Raw genomic sequence first — 24,404 nt, forward strand, 5'->3', positions numbered from 1 at the left:
TATAATTGTAAAAAAAAATTTTTAATCTCATTATTTGTTTTAAAAAATTACAATATTATTTCATTTAAGATTCACGTATTTTATTCATTTATTCCATATTGTAACAATTAGTTAATTTATTTTTGGACATGAAAAATTTTAAACATTGCTTCTAAAAAGTTTATTCTATTTTTTACCTCATTTTGAATAGTTTTATCTCTGTAAAAGCTTTATTAATTTAATTTCACTTTTTGACTATTGAGTGAAACTTGACATATCATATGTCAAGAAATTTTTAGCATCAACATAAATAAATAATTCATTTCTTTTCCGCTTTTTTTTTAAACTTTTTTTGTATATCTGTGGCACGATTATGTTGCTCATTTCGAAAGCTTGCTTACGTAATGTATTTACACTTTTTTGTTGGACTAATTTTAATTAAGAAACAATTAAAATACGTCATAAATAATGAAAATGATAATAAAATTTAAATTAAATAATCATGAATTTTTGGGAAGTGGGAAAGTGGGAATGATCAATTTTAAATGAATTTCTCATATTTTTTTACGTATCTTACAAATGTAAAACATTGAAAGCAAATTAAGTGGGTCAATTACTGCCTATTGACTCTATAAAAGTATATTTATATTTATATGTATATATATATATATGCTTTCTTTCTTCATCAAAAAAAAATTAGAGATTATTATTTCAAGGTTCAGAGAATCATTTCTTACAGTATGAACAAAGCTTTTATTGAAATCGACAACCTCTCTGATATGTAGAGGCTTAAGAATCTTGTACTAAAGGGTAATCACTTAAGTATTTCATTGTTTATGACAGTCTTAAAGCTATCAGTGGGTCATGTCCCCACTTTGTTTCACTTCTCTCACAGTGTTTTAATGTCTCACCCAGTCTTTTATTCCACAATTTCCATCACAATTATCATCACCACTGCTTGAGTTAATTTTTTTCTTATTTTTATCTTTTAATGTTTAATCACTTCACAATTTGTAAACACGACACTCGCGCTCTTCAGATCCAAATTCTGGTGGTCGATAATTCCTCGGCCTGGAGCTTGAAGCGCGGGAAGGCTCTCGTTACAATTCTGTAGTGAGTGGTTCTGCTTTTTCAACAATAACATGAAATTCAGTCTCACGATAAAGTCGTCCGTCAGGAACAACCATGGTTATCCTTGAATCTACTGGAGCATTTGAAGTGGATCCATCACGTCCAATAACTCCGTTTTTTTTTGATACAACATCTGGTGCGGTTGTAGGAACACTCATCCAACGCTTTTGTCCATGTCCTCGATGTTTTCGGCAGCACCAAACGATCAAAACGATTGCAATGATCAGTAGTAAGAGCAGTCCAATTAGAAGTAGTAGAAATAACATTGTTGAATTCCCTAAAGTACAGCTTTGTTGTTTAAATTCTCGGAATGTGATGATATTTCTTGTTTCATCTGAACACAAAAATGTTCCCTCTTCAATTGGCTCGAGGGAATTTGTTTGAAGTAATGTATTTCCAGTGTAAAATTTCGTATAAACATTGCTATAGTTTAGAATGTTATTTTTCCATGCTGACATATGATCACAGTCGCATGTTTTATTGATGAAAATATTGTCTATAACTGGTCGGAAGCTACTACGATCAAACATAACTGAACCTTCTTCAAAATTGTCAAGAGTATTGTTGGTAAAACTGATTTCTGGAAGTGTAGATCCAAGAGGTGGAAGACGATCATCAGTATCGGCTTTTATTCCCAAAAAAGCTCCAGCTGCTAAATTATTAAATCGATTATTTTTTATCAGAACGGCACCACGAGTGCTAATTTCAAAAGCTTCTTCTTCTAGTGAATCAATGAGGCAGTTTTGTATTGAAACAGTTTTAGGTTTTTTAATGACAAATGCTGATGAACGTACATTTCCCATTGTCACTCCATCTAATAGAAAGGTAGTAAATACTTCAAGGTCGTTCATTGTTCGACTTGGTACTTGATTACCAAAATTACCACGAATGATGTGGAGATAGTTGACGTCGAATTTTTTAAATGCTTGCTCTTCTATTAAATCAACTTGACAGTCTTCTAATCTTAATGTATCAGTGCCTGCTAAGTTGGCAAAGGCAAAAGCACTCACTAATCCAATGTGAACATTTTCGAAACTGATGGAATCAATATCACCCTTGAAAACGAAACTTGGAAGAACGTCGATATTGGCTGAGTGAATTGAAATAATTGCTTTCGATGTTTTCGATGATAATTCAAAGGATTGAGTGAAGAGAGTTAGGTTGGAGATGTTGATAAACTCAATAGACCTTAGACCACTCATTGATGATAGGCTGGAATTCATCAGTATTGCTGATGGGCAGTTTTTAATCGTTATCCGGCTGGTATGTGGACTCAATCGGTGTTCACCCTCCGCTTTTAGGATCAGCTCCTGTACAAGTGAAGTGGATCAGTGTGATTAATTTGAGTGCTATAACGAGGGCCATTATTGGCTAGATAAACGATCTAAGTGTTTGCCAAGAACAATTAGAAGTGTAGTTGATTGATAATTGACACTCGAAAAATACAATTGAGTTGATAATTATTTACTCTATTACCAAACAACTCATCAATTAATATTTCTTGGCTAACAAATATTAAAAAAAATTTTGTTTTCATTCTTTAAAATATTATTTTACTTATCAATTAACAATTTATGATTTTTTCTCAGTAATATGATGTGTAAATGAGATCAACAAATGATGAAAAGATAAAATGTTAATTGTTTTAGCAATGAGTCATATGTTGAATGTTTAGACATACGTGATAGGTGTATAGAATATGTTCTAGGAATTATCTTTATCTTAAGTAGCGAGATTTTATGACGGTTTACATGAGTTAAATCGTGACAGAGTCAAATAATATATAAGTAAGAATAGCAATAGTTGAGAATGTAATTGTACCAGTTGTGAGAAGGTGGAAAGTTTATGATTGATGAAAGAGTTACAGAGTAAAGTTTGAAAGTTCGTTCTGCGTTACGTCCTCGGGTAGTTTACATTTTTATTAGCATGGTAGTGTGCTTGGTAAAGGCTTAAGATGGGTGTAGGAGAGGAGAAGAGAAACGAAGAACTGGCAAAGCCTTGAAGGCACGTACACGTCCGGACGGTGCAATAAATTTTCGTGGGTGCTCACGTCGAGAATCTGAATATTATTGCCAGAGTTCTTTCTCTCTATCCTTCTTTTAACCTTACGAAGCCTATGAAAATAGCCTAGATCTTCCTAGCAACTATTTATTTGCAAACGTTTCTGAATTTTACCTTAAAGAAATTCAAATTGAATTCTTTGACAAAAAACTCCATTTACTTTTCTTCAAAAATAGGTCAATCATTCTGGAAATTATTTAGTTTAATGTTTTATCAACACAAAAAATGCTTTAAAAATATTTAAATGAATATTGAAATTAATTTCTTATCTGAGGAATTAATTATCTTGATTGCTACTGATGTCTTTCGATGCAGTAAATAAAAGTTATCAGCGTAAAAGTTTTTTTTCAGCATAAAACGTATCTTTATTCGAGAATCGATCAACTGAATAGCAATAAAAATTAATAGAAGGGATTAAAAAAATAGAAAAAAAATTTTTATAAACGTTAACGTTAATCACACAAGGAAAATACATAAAGATAAAGGGAAAAATATAGTGGTTCTAATGGTACGATGTACGAATCATCGTTTCCAAGAGTACAGAAATGTTGGAACGAACATGCTTTTACGATCCATAAAAGATTTATGCGAAACAATTTTGCGAGAGCATTGCTTACTCCCTCTTTTCTATTCTTTTGTATTGTTATTATACACTTGTATATACACCTATATATGTATGTAGTCATAATAGTTTGTCCCATGGAATTGTTTATTTACGACGTTTCATTTAAAAACTTGCTTGAAAATAATTTACCTAGACTATATATAAACTGAACATATGAACAAGTGGCTTTTATTACGGGGATTTTTATTGCTATAGCTTTTCAAACTAATTTTCACCTCTTGTTTGTATTAATAGATGGGTAAAAAAAAATGAGAGAATAAAAGAACAAGATGAAATGAGAGAAAAATGAGGTACCTATTCGACTTAGAGAACGTATTCCAAGTCACGATCACCCTCGTAGTCGCGACAAATTGGCCGTGCGTGTTGGTGAAACACGAACCGCATTATGCGGAATTCAGCGATCGAGCTTTACGAGCTCGCATATATTAAACTTCACTCCCTATATCGACTCGTGCTCTCCCTTCGGCTAAATAAGAAAAAATTTAAACCAAAGGCAGGTGTTTAATGCTAAAAAAAAATATACTTTATTTTTTATTTATTTTATTGAGTTTATTTCCTGTCTGTCGTTAAATTGAAAATAAAGAAAAATTAATTGTAAAATGTTCGCTGTCTGTCGTTTTTTTTTAGAGATGACATAATAAGCTTTTTAATGCCACTTTTACATTTTTAATTACTCCAGTGGATTATTAAATAAATTGCAATCATAAGAGAATAGTAATTCTAACAAAGCGTTAAAAATGAAGAAAATGCATTTTTTTAATTGAAAAAATTAATTATTATTAAATTAATATTTTTCAAACTAATTTTTTCGAAAATATTCAACGGTAAAATATGGTAACAATAAAATATGAAAATGGATAAATAACTGAATTAAAATACTGGAAATGAATAAGTTAAAAATAGAGGATTTTTGAATAAAAATAGCTCTTATGTCGTGACAGGTGTTTCGATCACTAAAAACACAACGAATGTCACGTAGTTATGGCTTTATTCCGTCACGGGTGCGGGTTTTATACTGGTGTTTTACGACGTCACGGAACCACCGAAGACTTTCCGCCACCCCCATTATGTCCGTCGCCAACGAAAATAAACGACTCACTCTTAAAATCTACCCTTTATCGGGCTTTCTGTAAGTGAGTATTTCAAAGGATATTCGTCTTAAAGTCAAATATAATCGTGTCATGATAGCCTTCTTTCTTTACCTACTTTGTATTCGGGCCAATTGATTCTTTAAAGTCACTATTAGATGCACAGTTTATTCCATGTTACTTTTATTATTGGACAAAAAAATAAACTCGTAAACAATAGCAATAAATTTTGATGTTTCTTTGCACTCCCTCTGGCCAAAAGATTTACGTAAACGCAATGTTATTTATGAGAACTTGAGACTTTATAAGGCGGACAGTTTGATGATTTAGTGTAAAGCTCTCGCTTGCCTTGTTAGTTGATATTTTGTTTTTTTTTTTTCATTTTTTGGGGTAAAGGGTGAAATTTATTTTCATTGCTTCTATACTTTATCATTCTTTTTCAATTAAATTTTTGTCTAGTTCATCAATTATTGGTAATGAATTTTATTCGAATATTTTTTATATTTCTTTTCATTTATTTGAGTGACAAGCTACCAAACGAGACAATCGAAATTCGAATTGGCAATCACGTAAAAAAGGAAAATAATAAAAATGAAATGAAAGTAGTGTCGAGGAAGAATTTTTGAGGATGAGAGATCAAATGATAAAACGAAAAAAAATAGGGGGTAGTGAGAATAGTGCAAAAATAATAGAAGCTTCAGGCATATTTCTCTTATGGAGTATATATAAACTAGTTTAAAAAAATCATGCCTGTGGTTGTCAAAAAAATAAAACGAACATACGTGTCAGAAGAAAAAACTGGGTTAAAGCTCTGGCATTTTGTCAGATTCAGATGCTTTAATTCATCACATTTCCACCATTCATTTAATTCTCATTTTATTCATAATTTTTTATTCATTAGCTTTCGCTAGTTTTTTTCATGATGTGCTAGGGGTGATAGTTATTACTCAGTATTATTAGACTGAGATTCAAGTGGAAGTAATAAAATAACAAGTGAGGGAATGTTTTTTTTTTTTTTAATTTTTTAACATACCTCAGATTTGTCCTCGCAATCACAAGTGAGTCTCCCATGATGATCACAAACACAAGGGGATGATTCGCAGATTCCATCGAGGGTGTCTGAGGCAATTGTTCGTGGTATTCCACCCCAGAAGAGACCAAGAATTGCACTGCCAAGAAAAAGTCTCGCTGCTCCCATTTTACTTTATCTTTCTTTTCCTCTCAGAACTTTTTCAAGATAGAGAGAAACTCTTGAATTATTTTACATGCATCTAAGATATATCTCTACATTTTTTTAAACATTTAAAAATCTTTTATTTTTGATTATTTCAATTATTCTGGTTATTTGTTCGATCATCAAATTTAAGACTAGAAAGTTCGCATTTTTTTTTCCTCAGAAATACGTACGTTGGATCCATTTGTCTAAATGTCAACGTTGTTTTTATTTAAATGTTATAAATTGTAAGTTTCCTTATTTTATATCTACATATTTTTTGATATTCTTGTAATCATTTTTTGGTAGATTGTAAAAGACTGTGTTGGTTGAGTGGTTTGGTAACTATTTCAAAGTTCAGGCGCATCATAGATCTCTTGTTATTAATGATCCTCATCTACTTTTTCCTCCACGATGAAAAGAAAGTCTGAAATGAATAAAAAATTCAAAAGATTATATAGAAAGTACCTAGTAAGAGGAATAGACTCCTTACTATACTAATTTGTATTCGGAGACTTGCTTGGAGACTCTGAAATGCAACCTCCAACTTCTCAACACGCAAAACTCTTCATACTTGAATCGCGAGAGCACACTCTCGAATTACGTAACTCGTATTTCCATCGAGAGTTTGTTTTATCGTGAACTCACGCCTTCCGTGGAATTTTAAAATTATTCTACGACATTTTTACTAATTTATTACATACAAATTTTCAGGTTAAAGTACTTTATTCTTGTTAAATCTCTTTTTCCATCTTTTCCTTCATTTTATGTGTTATCGTCAACTCTCATGTTTACTGAGTTTTGTACACAATTGAATTTTTATTACATTCCTGAATACCTCTATACTTCATTTTTCTTTGTTATTGAAAAATAAATTGATTAATAATTGAAACTTTATTTCGCAACTAAAGTATTTAATTTATAAATATCAAATAATTTATTCATATTAAATGAAAAAAGAGATAGAGTAAATAGTTTTGATAAAGTTCATCAAAATTTCCTTCATAGTAAAATTAATATAAATTTTCTAAATTAATGATTGAAGATAGGGCATAAGATTTTTTTAATAACTATTGATTTCTCATTTCCTTCAAATTTTCCACAGCCATAAGAAAACTTTACAATAATTTATATATACAACACACTAGGACTGGTCTCGGGGGAGTAAGTGAGAAAGAGAATCTCTGTGTAGCTGTCGAGTAGTGAGGTCGAAGTTCATGGCTCGCCGGAAACTTCAGACCGCGTAATTATTGAAATTTCTCTCAAGCCAAGAAACTTGTTCGTTTCTCTAGGGACGTAAATGGTTACCTCGTGATCTACTCGAACGATTCTTAGGCTTTTCATTTCAATAGAAGTCACCCTCAAATCGTTAATCACGCGATTTTACACTTCGTCTATACGAACAAAAATTAATTTCAAACTTGAAAAATTGTCGACTCATTTCACACAAAAAGAAATGCAAAAAAATTATAACATGACTTAGCTTTTAATTTTATTTTTAAAACTATTCAATTATTCACTGCTAAAATCTCTTGAAAATTAACACCATTTATTAAAATGTACTTTATCAAGTTAATAAAAAATAATGAAAATTAACTTTTACTTTTTTAATTGAAATGATTTAATAATGAAATTAATAAGAATATTTTCTATTTGTTCAAATTATTATAATGAGTCAATTAAGATTTTTATATCACTTTATTAAAACGATAAATAGTATTCAATTATTCAATTAAAATGAAATTATTCAATCTAAGCGATCACGTGTCACGAAGTATTGAATTTTTTTATATACAACTTTTTCAATGTGTTTTATTTTCTGTCTATAATTTTATTCGTAATTTAACGATCACTTTTTTCGTCTTTGTTACGTCCTTTCCGCCTCGAGGCGACGAAAAACAGCACCCACGAGGATGGTAATCGTTATCTCGTCGCACGAGCTGATTAACGCTGTAATGAACGCGCGTTTAAGTGTCTTTATGTTCCGTGCAATCAAGGGATTATACTCTGATCTTATTACCCAGTAATTGTCCTCAATATCTGTCTAACAAAGAGTGAAAAAAATGAAAAGAAGAAATTCTCTGGACACTATTATTAAAGATAATTTTTTTTTTATTTTACTTGTTTTACACTTTCTTTTTTAATTGAAAAATATTCACTAAAGCTTTGACGAACTTTTTTTTATATTGAAAAATTTTCACGAGAAGCTCAAAAAATGCTTGCTCTCATCAAGAATAATTATTCACTTGAAGCTTTATGAAGTAAAGCTTATGCAAGTTATAAAAAAATAGATAAAGTCACTAATTTTCGGGACTGTCAGTGATTAAGCATTTCTCTCATGTGATTTACGCGGTCTAATGGATATTCATATATTTAAATTACGAACACGAGACCTGCAAGTTCATCGGATAATTACATTAAATTTATTATGCCGAAAAGTAAATCTCGTTTATTTGTGTCATTATTTTTTTATTTACATCAAGGGCAAAAAAAAACAGATAAAGAAAATAAAACATACATAAAAAATGTCATTTAAATGTGATTTCGAAGAATACGACTTTTCGGATCTCTTTTTTTTTTATTTCTTCGTTCTTATACTTTATCTTTCATTCCACGTTATCTTTAAGACTTTTTCCCTAATGGCTCGAACGAAAAGATATTCCTTATGTTATTCTCCCTCTCTAACATCATTTCTTCTACTTTCTGTTCCTGGAGATAGGGTGAATATGATCAAGATGACTACAACACTTTTTCTTTTGTTTAATCGAAAAATGATATTGCTTTTTGTTTTTTATTTGGTAATTATTTGTTTTTTTTTCTTTTCTTTTTTATTCTAAGAAGTATGTCAAAGAATATTTTACTGATGGATCCACTTTCATGTACTCTCCTTATTTGCCACTTTAACCTCTCCTCTATATCCCTGGTAATCACGTCTTTCTAATATCGGATTGAATTACTTATTACTTTTAAAAAATGGAATTATTATTTAAGAACATCGAGAGGGAAAAAGAGAGAAAAATTTTTTTATTGCTTTTTCTTCTTTTCCGAAAAATTTCAAGTAATTTTATATTCATGATAGACGACAGATGATAAAGGAGCTTTTAAATTTTTAAGTAAAGGTGCACTATCGACGTGCCACAGCTGCCGTGTTGAATAATGAGAGTAAGATTACACGAAAAAAAGAAAAAAATAAAAGAAAAAGAAAGAGTTAAGGGGATGAGGACAGCTGCAAGACTACATTTCTTCCATTTACTTGTTTCCTCAATGATTCAATTAATCGAATCAAATGAAAAAAAAATATTTTTTCCTGTGTTGATAAGTAATGTAACGACACAGAGACTGTTTATTCTATTTGATAAGATTACTCGTTGACTTCTCGGTCATTTATCGATAAGAAGATCTGAAATAGTGTGAATTCCAAACTCACATTTTTTTTTAAATTCATTTAAGCACAATTTCATTTATTTATTTATTCTCCAAATGATGTAGTTGTTGAAAAATATTCTGTCACGGAAATTTAAATGAAGAAAAAAAAAAAACACTTTATAACTTGAGTTTTGGATGGAATAAATAAAACCTCGAGTTAACGTTTGCAAACTTGAAGAATTTTGATTGGCATCGCGTGCGTGATGTTTGATACTTTCGAAGGATTTAAAAGAAAGAATGGATAAAATACAACCACCTTAAAGTTGGTTGGCCGGCGCGCGGACACAGACTGACGGTCTTTCGAATTCGCGTTGGGTTTGCACCTCGCAGACTGTTATCCCGCGACGCAAGTGCTCTCCCCACTCTTATTATTTTGTCCTCTAGTCATCCCCACTTTCGGCGCATACAGGGACGCAGTCGAATATGTCGGATGCGCCTCGTGCAGTATATGTAGTAGAGTTTAGATGCTATTTATCCCATGTACTATCTGCCTCTATGCTATACCTCTGTGTCTTCCTCCTTTCGCTCTCGTTTCTCCGCATTGCATCCATTTGCATCCTCTGTGTGATGAAATTTATCGGGAGCCAACAGGAAAAGGCAAATATTTACATTAATGATTTATTTGGATTATTTTGAAGTTAAAAAATTTTCATGAGACAGAATGAAGAATTTATTAACTGAAAATGAACTTGAATTGTTTCTATAATGTTATTGAAAACTTTTCTAAAAGTTTAATAGCTTGAAATAGTTTTTTTTATTTTATTTTTCGAGAAGAATTTTATTTTTCAATGTCATGATAATGATTGGTGATTTATGATTTTAATTATTTTATTGAGCTAGTTAGAATCACTTGTTGTTTCAAGATAAATTAAAGATTGAGATAAAAGTATTCAGTTGAAGTTAGCCAAAAAAACTGATTCAATTGAAGGATTCTTTGGGAACTTTTTTATCATAAATATTCATTAGTTATGAAGTTTATTAAATTTTTAAACTGTAAAAAAATGAATAATATTATTGTACTAATCGTGATTTAAAGTTACATCAAGAATAGATGAAAAAAAATTCACATGTTTGTTACAAATTTCTTTTAATCTAATCAATGCGTACTTATCTATTTAATGTCAATTGTAAAACAAGATTACTCCATTGGTAAAAAGTAATTAGACAAATTTTTCGTTTCATTAAAAAGAGCTTTTATAGACAATTTTTATTCAACAATTTTATAGACAAAAAATACTAAAACAGTTTTTTTTTATAATTGAAAAATTCTGCTAATATTTAGAATATTTATAAATCATAGGTAAATGCAAAAAAATCGCTTTAGAAAGTTTTAACGTCAAACAAACGTATATTTTATGAAAGTTTCATTGATTAGATTGCTGTAAAATTGAAAATAAAAAAAATTGGAGAAAGTTTATAGATGAAAATTCAACTTCAGCGAGTGAAGTGGGGAATAATTGAAGCAATTTCATTTTTTTAACGTATATTTTCAATAAATTTTTTAGTTCAGAGAGACAAGGAGTTTAATTTTTCCTCTTACTTTTGTGGACTGAGAGTGAAGGGTAGGCATTAATTAACTTGTGATTAATTACGTGAAAAGACCGATAAAACCTCTACCTTTTGTGAGGGTGAAAAAATGCTCGAGGGTATATTTTCCTTGTTTTTATTTTCAATTACTATCATAATATTTGAAAAACACAAGTTACAACTTATATTTTGCAACAATAAATATGAGTTAAAATATTATAAGCAATTTATTTGAAAAATGCACGAACATGTAGCAAGGTTTTGTTTAAATAATACAAATTAACTTATCGAAAATGTAAAATGACTAAAAAAATAATCTTTGTTGGCTTGAAAAATTTTGTTTAATAAAGACAAAGTTTCAAAACAATTTCTTTACTTGAGGAATTAGCAATTTACGTGCTACTTCTGCCAACACGTGACACCCTAAATGTCGGAACTAAGTGCATAGGTAGTATATACATATATGTACTAAGAGCGTGTCAAGTTACTGATCAAAATCATTTTGAGAATTTTTTTTTTTGTACTAAACCTGCAAATCTCACGCAAACAATCAAGATCATTGATTAACCTTTGCTTTTGTAATTTAAGGTACTCGGGGAAATTACTCTGTCAACTTTACGATTTAATAATTTTTTAACATTCAAATCAACCAAAAAATAATAAATAATTGACAAGAAGCGAGTTTGAAAAGTTAAAATTTTTATCTCAATTAAAATTGCAATAACTACTGTCATGTAGAAAAAAAAAAATAAATGCATATTTAATTAATATAAAACTCATAGTTGAATGTATTTATATTTTAATTAAATTTTTATTTAAAAAAAAGTAATGATTATTAAACGACATAATGAAAGAAAACGATTCTTTGTTGAAAAGTAGCTTTAAATTACTTGATACTAAGACAGCTATTTAAATTAGCATAAAGACTAGGTACCATGACGTTTAAGAAGAGGGTATGTCACGTGATTGTCATCCATGTGACAGTCAACAAGTGACATATGACGTTAAATCGTTGAGCTATTTTATAACTTGCTAGTCTGTGTTAGAAACAGTTATTAAGATTCAAATAAAATTAATAACGACAATAATTACTCTTCATAACGAATTTTTAGTAACATCAAAATATTTTTATCAATAACATGTACTATAAAATGCAGATGATAACATTTTTTAGAAATTTTTTTATTAAAAATATAAAATTATTCATAAAATTGTTGTAGTTATGTTACAAAGAGTAATCATTACAATTTTTTCCTTTATTTGAATAAAATAAATTGCTATCCCACTAGAGTCATAGCATCACTGTGGATATGTTTTCAGTTTTTATCTGTATATATATTTATATCTATATATGCAGTGTGCAAAAAAATGAGTTGAAATTGGGACAAAATACGTGACAAGTTGAACATCGTTAGAGGTATCAGCGAGTTATAGCAAACATGTGCGAGTTACTTTTTTTGCAATTAGGTCATTAAATATTTTATAGTTATTTTAAAGACCTTGCAATGTAGCAAAAATTTTTTCAATACTTGTATGCTCTACTTTTATTTATATTTATAACGAGTTATTTCATTTAAGGTTAAGCTTTATTCACTTTTATTTGATTCATAATCTATGAATTCAATTTTTTATTAATGAAAAATAATGACTTAAAAATGGGTAATTGTTTCAAATAATTAATTACATAGAGAATAATAAAATGGATTATTTAATATTTTAATAATTCTAAGGACTCTTCAACATTACCATAAGGTAATTATTCTCCTCATTCTTTAGAAACTTGCAGTGCAATTTTATTATAGAGAAATCGGCTTTTTTTATGAAGCTTATGAAGAAAAAATTCTATTTTTCATAATAATTAATTGTATTAAACAGAATATTTATATACTTGGTGTAATGAGTTTTCTTGAATTCTTGAAAGTCACGAAACGTGAGAATAAGAGAAATAAAATAAGTCAAAGCCAAATTTAAACTGATTTTTCACATGAAAGATATACATTATAAGTATATCAAGACCCATGTGTACATGCACACTTCATACCGGAAACGCGTGACCCAGCAGGACTGTTGGATTCGTATTTCTGCAGCTTCTGGAGTTTCTCCATCCCCATGTTCACTGCTATATTTCTTTACCTTTCTACGTTTTATGCTTTTCTTTCATATTTTTCTTTATTTTTTTTTTCACCCTCGCCTACTTTCACCTCTCACTCGGTTTTTACTTCTGAGCTTTGTGCTTTTCCGATTCGTCGAGTATAATGGGCCTTGAAGTCCATTGTGAAAGACGCGTCCTTTTACCGTCAAATGTATAATGCAATATAATAGGAAGAATATTTCTTTTTTCCCTTATCTCTTCCGAGTCAATTATGGAAGTTAATGAAATATTTTTATGACATTTCTTTCTTTTTTTTTTATGTCTATATTTTTTGTAAGCCTCTTGTGTTCGTGATTCATTTAACCCAGAAGATAATGTCAGATTGGTTACATGATGAGAATGTACATATAAGAGTTAGGCGATAGACTTTGACAGGATTGTCAAGGATTCTGTTGTCTTTTGTAGGACAAAGCAAGTGCGTAAATATTTATCTACTTAAAATCTCTATAACATTTACTTCGATCTACAATATGTTCGAGGTTTGACCTGTTTTATCTTTAAACACTTTACTTACTTGTCAAACTCTAAACATACGATTTAAAATCGTTTGTTTTTCTCTGGATACAAAGAAAAAATCGCTGTCAAGTCTATTAAATAAAATTTTTAGTCTCAACTTAAATTTTTTAGAAGTTGAGTTGTATTTTTTTAGTTTTTTTTCTTCATATTCACTCACTCAAATACTCCAGAGACTTAAGTTCTAACAACCAGGGTAGAATAAATGAAACTTAACAGAACAAAATAAAATTTATGCTAAACTTTTGTAATTAATTTTTATTATTGAGAATGAAGTTTGCATTAATTTAAAGCAATAATTTATCAAATTCTTAATTAGTTATGTAACTTCCTAATCGTACATTCTCGTAAACTTTAAAGCTCAAAAATAAATGGAGAGTTAAAAGAAAACTTTTTAGTGAATAATAATAAGAATTAGGATATTAAAAATTTTTTAAAAATTGTGAAATTTAAGAAAAAAAATCTAATCCTTCATATTTTTTCTTCACCTACACTCATTGTCGGATACTCCAGTCTCGTTGGAGTCCAAACAAACGAAGTAAAACAAATAAAATTAAACAAAAAGAAGAGAAAAAAAAATTCAAAAAGGAAAAAATTCATGGGCTTTGCTTCGGGTTTCACTCGAGGGAACATTTTCTACGCATAAAAATTTTAAATATGACTCACTACCCGTTGGGAAAAAATGTCAGATGTATTTAAGTGTATAACGGATATATGTATATACACACATTGTAGTTTCTATATGAAAGGTAAGAAAAGAACTTGCAATTCTTCCATGTATTTTTATTGTATAAAGTATGACACGATGTGAGACATACGGACATTATAATATTTTCTCTTTATTTTCTTCACTGTCTTAATAAATTTTTCTTCTGATTACCAAGTTATCGTAAAGTTTGGTTGGAAACATTAAAAAGTATCCAGGGTTTATGTGTTTTGCAAAAGTTTTAATGATATTATCACGAAATATACACGTTTACTTTTCTCTTATTTTCTTACTTCAATACTCGTTATATTTAAAGATCAGACTGCATTAATCCCAGGAGGAAGTATCAAGATTACATTTCCTTGCATTAAAGCCGGAAGTCTCTTTCTCTGGGAATTGAAATTCAGTATATAGTTGGAGACACATAAAGCTTATAAAAACTAGAAATGAGATGGCATGAAAGCTAAAAATTACATAAAAATACTGAAAAAGTCAAGTAGAATGAATCATAGATAGATATAAAATATCTTTTAAAATTATTTTTGACTGAGTTATATTATATACCTAGATTTTACGTACATTTCAAGGCCTTTACAGAAAACCCTTTCTTATCATCCCTGATTTCTAAAATATGAACCTTGGACTCATCCTGATTTCTCCAACTTTCCCTTACATAATAACACTTCCTTTAACCCTACAAGCTAGATTTCAATCCCTCTTCTGGACCTTTTGGTCAGCCCTTTAAATAAAGCTCCTGGCCTTAGTATTCTCAGACATACTTGAAATCTATCATCTCAGCTACTCAGATCTTCTAAATCGGTCATACAAACAATACTCTGTAATATCGTGTTCTTACTTATTTGACGATAACAAATAGATTTAAATAAAATATCTTCTAGTCATTGGAAATGCAACAGTTATTAAGACATTTTGAATATCACCAATTGTCACTCATATAATTGCACTGACATGCATTTGCAAAAACTAGAAAAAATTTATTCCTGTTAAACAATGTGTTTCAACGCTTGGAAAAAATTAATCTTCATAGAAAGACTAAAGCAAGATACTTTATAGAAAATTTTAATTAATCGTTTTTTATTTACTTCAGTAGGGAATAGAATTGGTCTTTATTTAACCCAAGATTGGGTCAAGGGTGGCTAGACTGGTCTAGTGATAAACCGGGAATAAGCTAGTTTTGCTTCATATTAGAGTGATTGCAAGTTTTTACTTTAAAGTGATCACCTCACTGTAGATCAGTAATTAATTAATAGTTAGAAGTTTTAGGGCAGTTCCAGAGCAATAATCTTAGACCAATAAAAGGTTCTTATCATAAAAGTTGATTAATCATGAGGCTTGAAAACTTGATGATAAAAAGTCATTGGACAATGATTCGTCAACTGGTTGTATCTTGTAAGATAGTAATATGTTCCAACAAGAGAGGAATTTTTACCAAGTAAAAGAAAAAATTTTACCATTCTGCAAGATTAATCCGTTCAGATAGCAATTTAAATCTGGTCCTATTCTAGAGTTATGGATATGGCCCACTTAGTTGTTGATGTGGCACGTTTGAAAAAATAAATTCAGGCTTAGAAGAGAAAATAAGATCTGAGTTATTTATGTAATGAGCAGTATTGAGATATAATAGTAATAGAGTAATTGAAGAGAAGTAATGGATTGTTAGCAAATACTTTAAAAACATTATGAAGGTATTTTTTTATTATTCTCCAATTACCCTGCAGCTACTGTCCAGCTACCCTCCAATAAACTTTGATACATGATAAACCGCTGTCCCCAATACAATACATCATTGTATTTCCTTTTTTGAGCTTAAATTTATATCTTCATCAATGTCATAGTTTTCAAACACGTTGAAAAATTTTTTATATCATATTAAAATTAAAAAAATTATATATTCATATAGTCATTACGGAAAAATGCTTAATGGAATAATTAAAGCTTCTAAAGGATAAAAAAAATAAATAATGTCTACCACGTAATTTGCAAACGCACATGCGTTTTTTATTTTTCAAAAGATAAAAGAAAGCTGGTGAGTTGTAGAAACTGTCAAGAGATTTGAAGGCGAAGTAAAAATGAAAAAACGAATAAAAAAAAGTGCTTTCACGCTTTACTCTTATAGCAGCTTTTGCTCCTGTACCTTATACCTATTTCCACGGCTTTTCCCTCTTTCCTCTTGTGTCTTGTTTATAAACTACTACCGTCCCTTCCTTCTTTTGCACTTTCTCGTGTATACTCACACCAAAGAAAAGGTTCCAGTTCTTTTCTTACTAATGCATTACACTCTTTTTATATATAAGTACAAGTGTTGGTATTCAAATAGGAATGTAAGTTTGCAGAAAAATAATTATCGTAATTCACAAATCTAAAAAAAAGAAGTTCACAGAAAATATAAATGATTCAGTAGTAGTAATTAACAAATATTCGACTTTTGAAGTTAAATTTTTTCGTTATAAATTTTTTTTTGTTTTCAATAGTAAAAAAAATCTGTATATTTTTTTTTCGAACGTATGTTCACAAAATATGACGTGGAATTGATCTTTCCAGTACTCTTTCATTGCTGTCGCCGTTTTCCGCTTCCATATACTTGTAGTAATGGACATAGGGATATAAAATTGCGAAGCTTTTGATGTTTTTAACTTGTCGGGAGTAAATGTATCTACAACAACATATAGATGCAAGTGATAGACCATGCAAACATTGCTCTTGCATTTTACGTGGTTTGAAATAATCGTGATGATATGAATAAATATTGACAATATTTAATTTAATATGATTTCAACAAAAAACTTATAGATGTAACCACTTTTATGTATCTCCAATTTCAGAAAAAATATAATTACTTTTAGAAGAATCAAATGAAAAATAATCTTCTTTTGTTTATTCAATTAATTTTTTCTAATTTTTCTCATTTCATTCAATCCCTGTTCAATAAACTTTTGCTAAATAGTATTGCTGATAAAGTTCTTCATTCAATTTCTCTAAAGTACCAAAAAAAATAAAATGATTTTTCAAATATATAATATAAACTTTGAATTTCATATTGAAGATAAGATATAATTTGTCAACTTTAATGAGAAATAAGTTTGCAATAATTAATAATCTCATTTCTTGTAATTAAAATATTTAATTGATTTTTTTTCGTTGTTACTTGTAAATGAATTTAATTGAAAGAAGTCAATTGGACGTAAAAAGACGTGCAATATTTTACAGTTGAAAGGAAAATTTCAAATGAAAGTGCGTTGATTATATACACAAAAAAGTATGAAAAAGTTTTTAATTGAGGATAGTTAATTAACACAAGTGTAGTTTGAGGACAGTTAATCTCGGACTTTAGTGAGACAAAAAGTTGAGGGCAAAGAAGTGGTATTGGAATCGAACGGAGAATTTATCCGAGAACCAAAGGTCGAAAAGGACTATTACATAGAACTCTGGAGGACGAATCGTCGATGAGTTTCAACTAATTAAAGTTTGTTGCTCGAGGCTTCGTGTGCAATAAATGTAGAAATGTCCTACGGGGACTTACAGTTTATATAAAGAACTTGGCTAGGAAAAGAAAAAAATAAAACATATTTCATATTCAAAAAAAGCAAAAATCAAGAAAAAAAAAAGGTGACAGAATGTGAAAGAAAAATTGAGAAGAATCAAAATATGCACATACACCCTCTAGAAAATAGGTATTGCATTTACAGTTCAATTCAAAACAGTTCAAAGCTGGCTTCAATTCCATTTTTTGCTTTGATTGTTTGTTTACTCTATTCTCTGTATTCTACACTTAACTATACGTGTCAGTGAATTGATCTCGATGCTTCTATTTATAATATTTAGTTCAAGTTCCCTCTGACTGGCCAATTAGAACTTTAATATTGGAAATAATGATAAATCAAAAGAAAAAAAAATTAAACTTAAGAGGTAGATACACGGAGAGAATTTTTTCACTGCTCGGAAAAAATGAGAAGTACACGATTTAACGTTTAGAAGTAAAAATGTGTATGTAAAAAAGTGAATTTTGAGTTATGGTAAGTAACTTACACACTACATTACAATGTTTTACTTACAGTAGCCCAAAATTAACTTGTGTAGACACAAATTTTTACTTCTAAACTTCAAATCGTGCACTGTAAATATAAGTTTTTGAAAACTAAACATTTAAAGTGATTAAAATTTTAAACCCCATAAACAAACTATAGTAATTTTGTACACGAATTTAAGTCACTTCCTGCTGTTCACAAAAATGCTATAGTTTTTTATGGCGTTCGACATTGTAAACATTTATATATTTGATTATTAAACACTTTCAATGTTTTATTACTAAACATTTGAATTTTCCTGGATTTGCAGTGTGTATTTCTCATTCTTTTTTACTTCCGAACAGTGAAAAAGATTTCTCTGTGTACATTTATTTGAAATATATTTATTGAAAATCTGTTTATTTTTAAAAGCATATTAATATGGAATTTATTATTGAATATTTGTTTTTAGTTTATTAGCAATAAGCCATTTATGAATATTCATAGGTATTTTAATGTCAAATATTGATTCATTAAATAATAAATTTAAATAATTTTATGTTCAATGTTTTATTCTCATAAAATTAATTGTAATTACTTGTTTTGAGTTTTATTTTTATCGTAGTATTTATTCTAATTTAATTCCCTTTTTTATTATAATTTTGTTACGTAATATTTTTGTCAAAAAACTAAACACATTCCGTTCGTAATTAAACGTAAAACAATGAAACATTTCAGCAGCTAAAGGCTTGACACACTTTTTTTACAGATACATAAAAGAACGTTTGTTCTTTGATTGAGAAATATGAAAAATCCAATTATTTATCAACTTAATTTTCTTTGGAAAAAATTTTAATGAATTTTTTTTTCTCCACCTTTAAGGGCAGTACTATCTTTTTTGTTATAAAAAATTCAACGTCTCCTCGAATATGAATATTCAATGAATCCCAGAGAAAAATTCGAATAATTCAACGGTACGACGTGGCTTTGCGGTCAAAGAGAGCAGGAATCAAACATTTCTAGATAAGAAAAAAAGATCAGCAAAATATAAAATGAAAGAATTTTATGCCAGTTTGCAGTCCATTAATGGCGTCTAACTCAACATCCCAGGTATTCTGGATTTTTTCTGTAAAATAAAAAATATAAAAAAAAAATAAGGAAAGCATCTTTTCACAGTGGCATTGCCTTAGGGATATCCGGAAACGTCGCGATTTTTTTTATTATGCTCTTATTTTATTTTTTTTCACTTCTGTCTATTCTCGTCTTTTTATACTTTACCACATCTATTCCAACGCGGTAGATGATCGCGATAACGATGATAACAATACCTAGCGAATAGCATCGACGACAAAGCAACGAAGAGAATTAGAGAGCTTCTTCTTTGCTTTGCAGCTTTGTATTGTGTTAATAATACAACCCTTAGCCCCAAAACGTTGAAATAAAGTGGTATGAGTGAGTATGAAAAGGACAATGGTTTCAAAGCTTCCGGTATAAATATCTTATGAATTTACGAGCTCCATGTGAATGTATGACCATTATAATTCAATTTGTGTATCGTATTATTTATCTTGATTATTCCCCCGAAAATTAATTTTTTTTTCATCAATATGAAATTCATTGTAATTAAATTATATTAATGTTTTTGTTTGTTTATTTATCATGTTTGCTTGTAAAATATTTTATGCTCATTGACAATAACAATCTGTAAATAAATTATTCAATTTAATTCTTTAGTTTAAATTTAAATTTTAAATTTGGTATAATCAACAATGAAAATTTCCTCAGTTAATCATATCTATTCTTCGCCAATACTGAAATAACGTTAAATATTAATAAAACATTTATGTCATCAAAAATTGTTAACACGTATCTCAACTTAAATTGAATGATTAATGTTTTTTGTTGGAGTTCACTACAAGTGAAAGAAATTAAAAATATAGGAAAATGGCTGTTGTATTTTTCAGATTAAATTTAATCACATAAATATTCGATATTTTAACTTTGAAAATTGATTTATTAATTAATTAAGAAAATATTAAATTTATTGTTATGAATTTCTCTATTCATGTTGGTAATAATTTAAAACCATTATATGTTTCCATAGAGAAAAGTTATTTTTTTTCAATGAACAGCGAGTTGAGATACTGCTGTAAGAGAATAGAAAATCCTTTAGCTAAAATATCGACGAAGAATTTCTAACTAATTTTTACATTGTCTTTTTTTTTTGTTCATCAGCCTTGAATGCATGGAAAGCACGCACAAACCGAAGCATTAATCGTTAGTACTGGAAACAATCACGTACTTGTAACTCCTACAGGCTTCGTTGATTGTCCACTAAATGAATCGGAGAGAACATATGTACTTTTATTTTTGCTGTTGCTAACATTGTTATATGGTTCAATTCCTCTTTTATTCTACTGTATCGATTAGACTATGGTTTCTGTGGTTTATGCAAAGACCAACGAATAAAAAAATATATGGAAATGAATTATCGAATTTCCATATAAAATTTAACGCTGATTACTGTAGCCTGCAGTGTGATTGATTCTGTTTTCTCTATTATCGAAACCCGTCAATTTAATTTTATATTAAAATCAATCAATTTTCTATTTTATTTGATTACTTTTTTGGAGACATTCATTTTAAATATTCTTTTTATTTACATCTTTTTATGATATCTTTCTTTAAATATTATTATAAAATATTTTGAATTATTGTGGTGTGATTTTTTTTTCTCTATTTTCGGTCAGTATTAAAAGAATATGAACGTATAAAAAATTTTTATTAGATTTTGATGAAATTCCGAGACCTTTTTTTATTTTTATCAGCTTTTCTACATCATCGCCATTGTCTCACGTTTATTGCAAGGCATTGGTTACGACTTACAAACAGAGCAAAATTTCATGTCGTTAAGTTATCAATAAAAATCAATGAAAAAAAATGATAAATTATTTTTAGAAGATAAAATAAAAGGTTGAAAGACGATTTTCACGATTCAAAGAAATTCCAAAGTTGGTTCGATGATCGAGTAACTAATAACGCAGTTCTTGTAGAAACTTTTTTAAAGCTTTATCGTGCTGTCAGAATAGGTTTTCAACCGTTTTTCCTATCCTTTCTTCATCATTATATTTTTTCTTTTCTATTCTTAAACAAATTTTTCTCAACTCCCATCCTCCTCTGCTATGCCTCCGTGACCGCTTCCGGAGTCGTTGAAAAACATGCTGGAGAAATTACGAGTCGAGAGTCGGATCGATATCGACCCTTTTCCGTTTTTAAATTAAGTTCTTCATGATCCTCATTCTTTCTTGCATTTTATTTGCCAAGATACACAAGGGAAGTATTTAAATATTTTATATGTTGACAGAGAAGAGGGTGAAACCGTCAAAAAAGAAATAAATTGTACGATTTAAATAAATTTTTCTGAAAATATTTTTGTTATTTATTATAATTTTAATAGATTATGTGACCATCGATTCGAGATGATGATGCGAGAACGAAAATCAGCGATCTGTGAACACACGGGTTTCTCTTTCCCTCTAATGAATATTGGAAATTAAAATAGAAGCTTTGGGGCCAGGTACATTCGATCATATTTCGAGTGGTCATTATTTGGCTGGCCAAGTTGCTCTCTACTCTCTCTCCGCCCACTACTCCTCTTTGACTCACCCTCTGTTGCAGAACGATTTCCAAATCGCTGATCAATCGACCACTCTCGGGGTTGAATACGCTCGATATGACCCACTAGCTGCTCACGAGAGGAAGCTATTGATCGATGATAGGAAATCCCTCGCGAGTGGTTAGTTCGACCTCGGATTACCCCAGTTTGATAGTTACTTCACTTCAGCAATATCTGAAAAATATTTCGATTTAATAGAAATTATTCGTTTGCTTCTTTTTGCCAGTTTCTTTGCCTCCACAAATTAATATCAGACTAAAGTTTATTTGGTTTTTTATTTGTTCTAACTGATAAGCATTGATCTTCAATAATTTCCCTTATTTTTTACTGATTAAATTATTTCAACTCACAAATATAAATCTCTACAGCTTTTTACATAAAATAGTTCTATTTTTTCTTAAATTAAATATTACTTCAATTAGTTGTATAAAATAAATAATACTGAATAAATTTTTTTGATGAACCAATCATTGGTTTCTACTTTGAAAAAATGAATGCTGAATTTGACACAAAATTAATTTAATTGTGTGAAAATGATTCCTACAATTAACTCTCAATTATTTTTTATAGACATCAAAAAATGTATTCTTTATTACAATGATTAACTCAAACATTCCATGATGATTGACTTTTATTGTTAATAATCACAAAAATTTTGAAAGCTTTTTAAAGTGGCGAATTAAATATCACCACATTTAAACTACGATGAATAACTTTATAAATAAATTGGACTATTTCAAACATGTGTAGAGTAAGCAATTAATTTAAATTTTAGTGATTTAAAATTCTCTCTTTGGTGAATGTTGATTTATAAATCGAACATTTGGTCATTTATTGTACAATATTTGACGCTACTAGTATATTGATATTATGAGATGTCTAATAGATTGGGGTCCATCTGATATAATCTATATTTTATAGATAACCTTTAACTTCATTAAATGCCTTTTAGTTTTCATAAATCATCAATCAGAAAATTGATATCAATAGCAATCAATTTTCATCAATAAAAACAAATTGCAATGTATTTCAAACATTTTGGTTTTGTCCTAGATTTTAAGGGTATTTATAGGTTAAAAATAAAATCATGTTAACTTATTGTATTGAGAGAATTCATTGAGTGTATTTCATTTTTTTTTTTTGATTTCATTGAATTTTCTATAAAAGTCTTCATTGAGATTCTGAATAGCTCTTCAAACAATCGAATACCGTATCAACGACAGTTTGTGTCTCTTGCCTTGCTCGGTAGATTATGCAGTAGAATGCATAAAGTGCATACAAAACGAGTCGCGCGCCTCGTTGCCCGCGAATTCGCGAAATTGCATTCTCGCTGTCAACGTGACGCAGCTTACAGAGGTAGTAAAGAACTTGAAGACATCGCACCCGAACAACCTTTGTGAAGTCTTGTGTATCTAACCAAATGTCCCCTAGGACTTTCTTTCACACACAACACAAGTTTCCGTAGTTCGTTTATTTTTTTCTTTTACTCTTTTCTTTTTTCTCTATATTTTTCTTTGTGTCTCATACGTTATGTTGTATGTATATAGCAATATTCGTCTGCATAACCAACGAGAAAAATATCTTGACAAGAGAAGAGTTCTTTGAACGATTGCACAAGAGAATTGAGCAGCTTAAAGAATCTAACCCAGAAGGAAAATATTTTTTTTGAATAAACGGCTTTCTAAATGGCTGAAGATTAGCATTTCAACCAGAAAAGTCTGTTTTTCAAGTGAAAGATCTTTATTAGAACATTTACGGAATATTTTTTTATCAATTACTATCCACTGTACCATAATAAAAAAAACATTGGAGATTTTTCGAGCTAAAAAAAAAAAGAGAGAGCTTTTCAATCTATAAATAAATGGAAACAATTTTTCCGAAGTAAAAAGAAACTGAAGAATTTAATCCAGAAAAGATTGTTTTCTAAACAGCTTCAGCAATAGCAGTATTTCAATGATAAAACTCTGGAATACAGGAGCAAACTAAAAGGGTTTTTAAGGAAATATTTATCTTAGCCAGTTTGGGATACATACAATAAGGAAGGAAGAACAAGAGCTTAATGCTAATGTGCTTTGCCAGGTGGTTCCATGATGGCTTTCAACCATAGGAGACATAACCTTGCTACTGTTTAGTGAATAGCATTGACTAAAACATATATAGAGCATGTCTGAATGATGGTCCTTCAGTTGTTCTATCAACCTGCATTGCTCCAAAGTGATAATGCCTGAATAGAGACAACTGAACGTTCTGATGGATTGTACATCTATGTATTTACTTCTCCG

General features: G+C 29.4%; 1 protein-coding gene across 3 annotated transcripts in view; it reads right to left on the reverse strand.

Moving 5' to 3' along the window:
• Positions 1-712: 712 nt before the first annotated feature.
• LOC118068687 (uncharacterized) overlaps positions 713-24,404 on the reverse strand; it is a 46,413-nt gene continuing 22,721 nt past the window's right edge. Inside the window, exons 2-4 of one of the 3 annotated variants that reach the window (XM_035086297.1) lie at positions 22,113-22,296; positions 5,918-6,524; positions 713-2,420 (exon numbers count right to left, since the gene is read on the reverse strand). In XM_035086297.1, the coding sequence (XP_034942188.1) occupies positions 1,080-2,420; positions 5,918-6,082 (1,506 nt within the window). In that variant the 5' untranslated portion in view covers positions 6,083-6,524; positions 22,113-22,296 and the 3' untranslated portion in view covers positions 713-1,079. Of the gene's footprint in view, positions 2,421-5,917; positions 6,525-6,590; positions 7,689-9,524; positions 9,841-22,112; positions 22,297-24,404 lie in introns of those variants that run through there. The other 2 variants (XM_035086295.1, XM_035086296.1) reach the window with 2 other exon arrangements.

This window comes from Chelonus insularis, unplaced genomic scaffold (genome assembly GCF_013357705.1).
Source record: "Chelonus insularis isolate UGA/USDA-ARS -01 unplaced genomic scaffold, ASM1335770v1 contig_3_pilon, whole genome shotgun sequence".
NCBI lineage: Eukaryota > Metazoa > Arthropoda > Insecta > Hymenoptera > Braconidae > Chelonus > Chelonus insularis.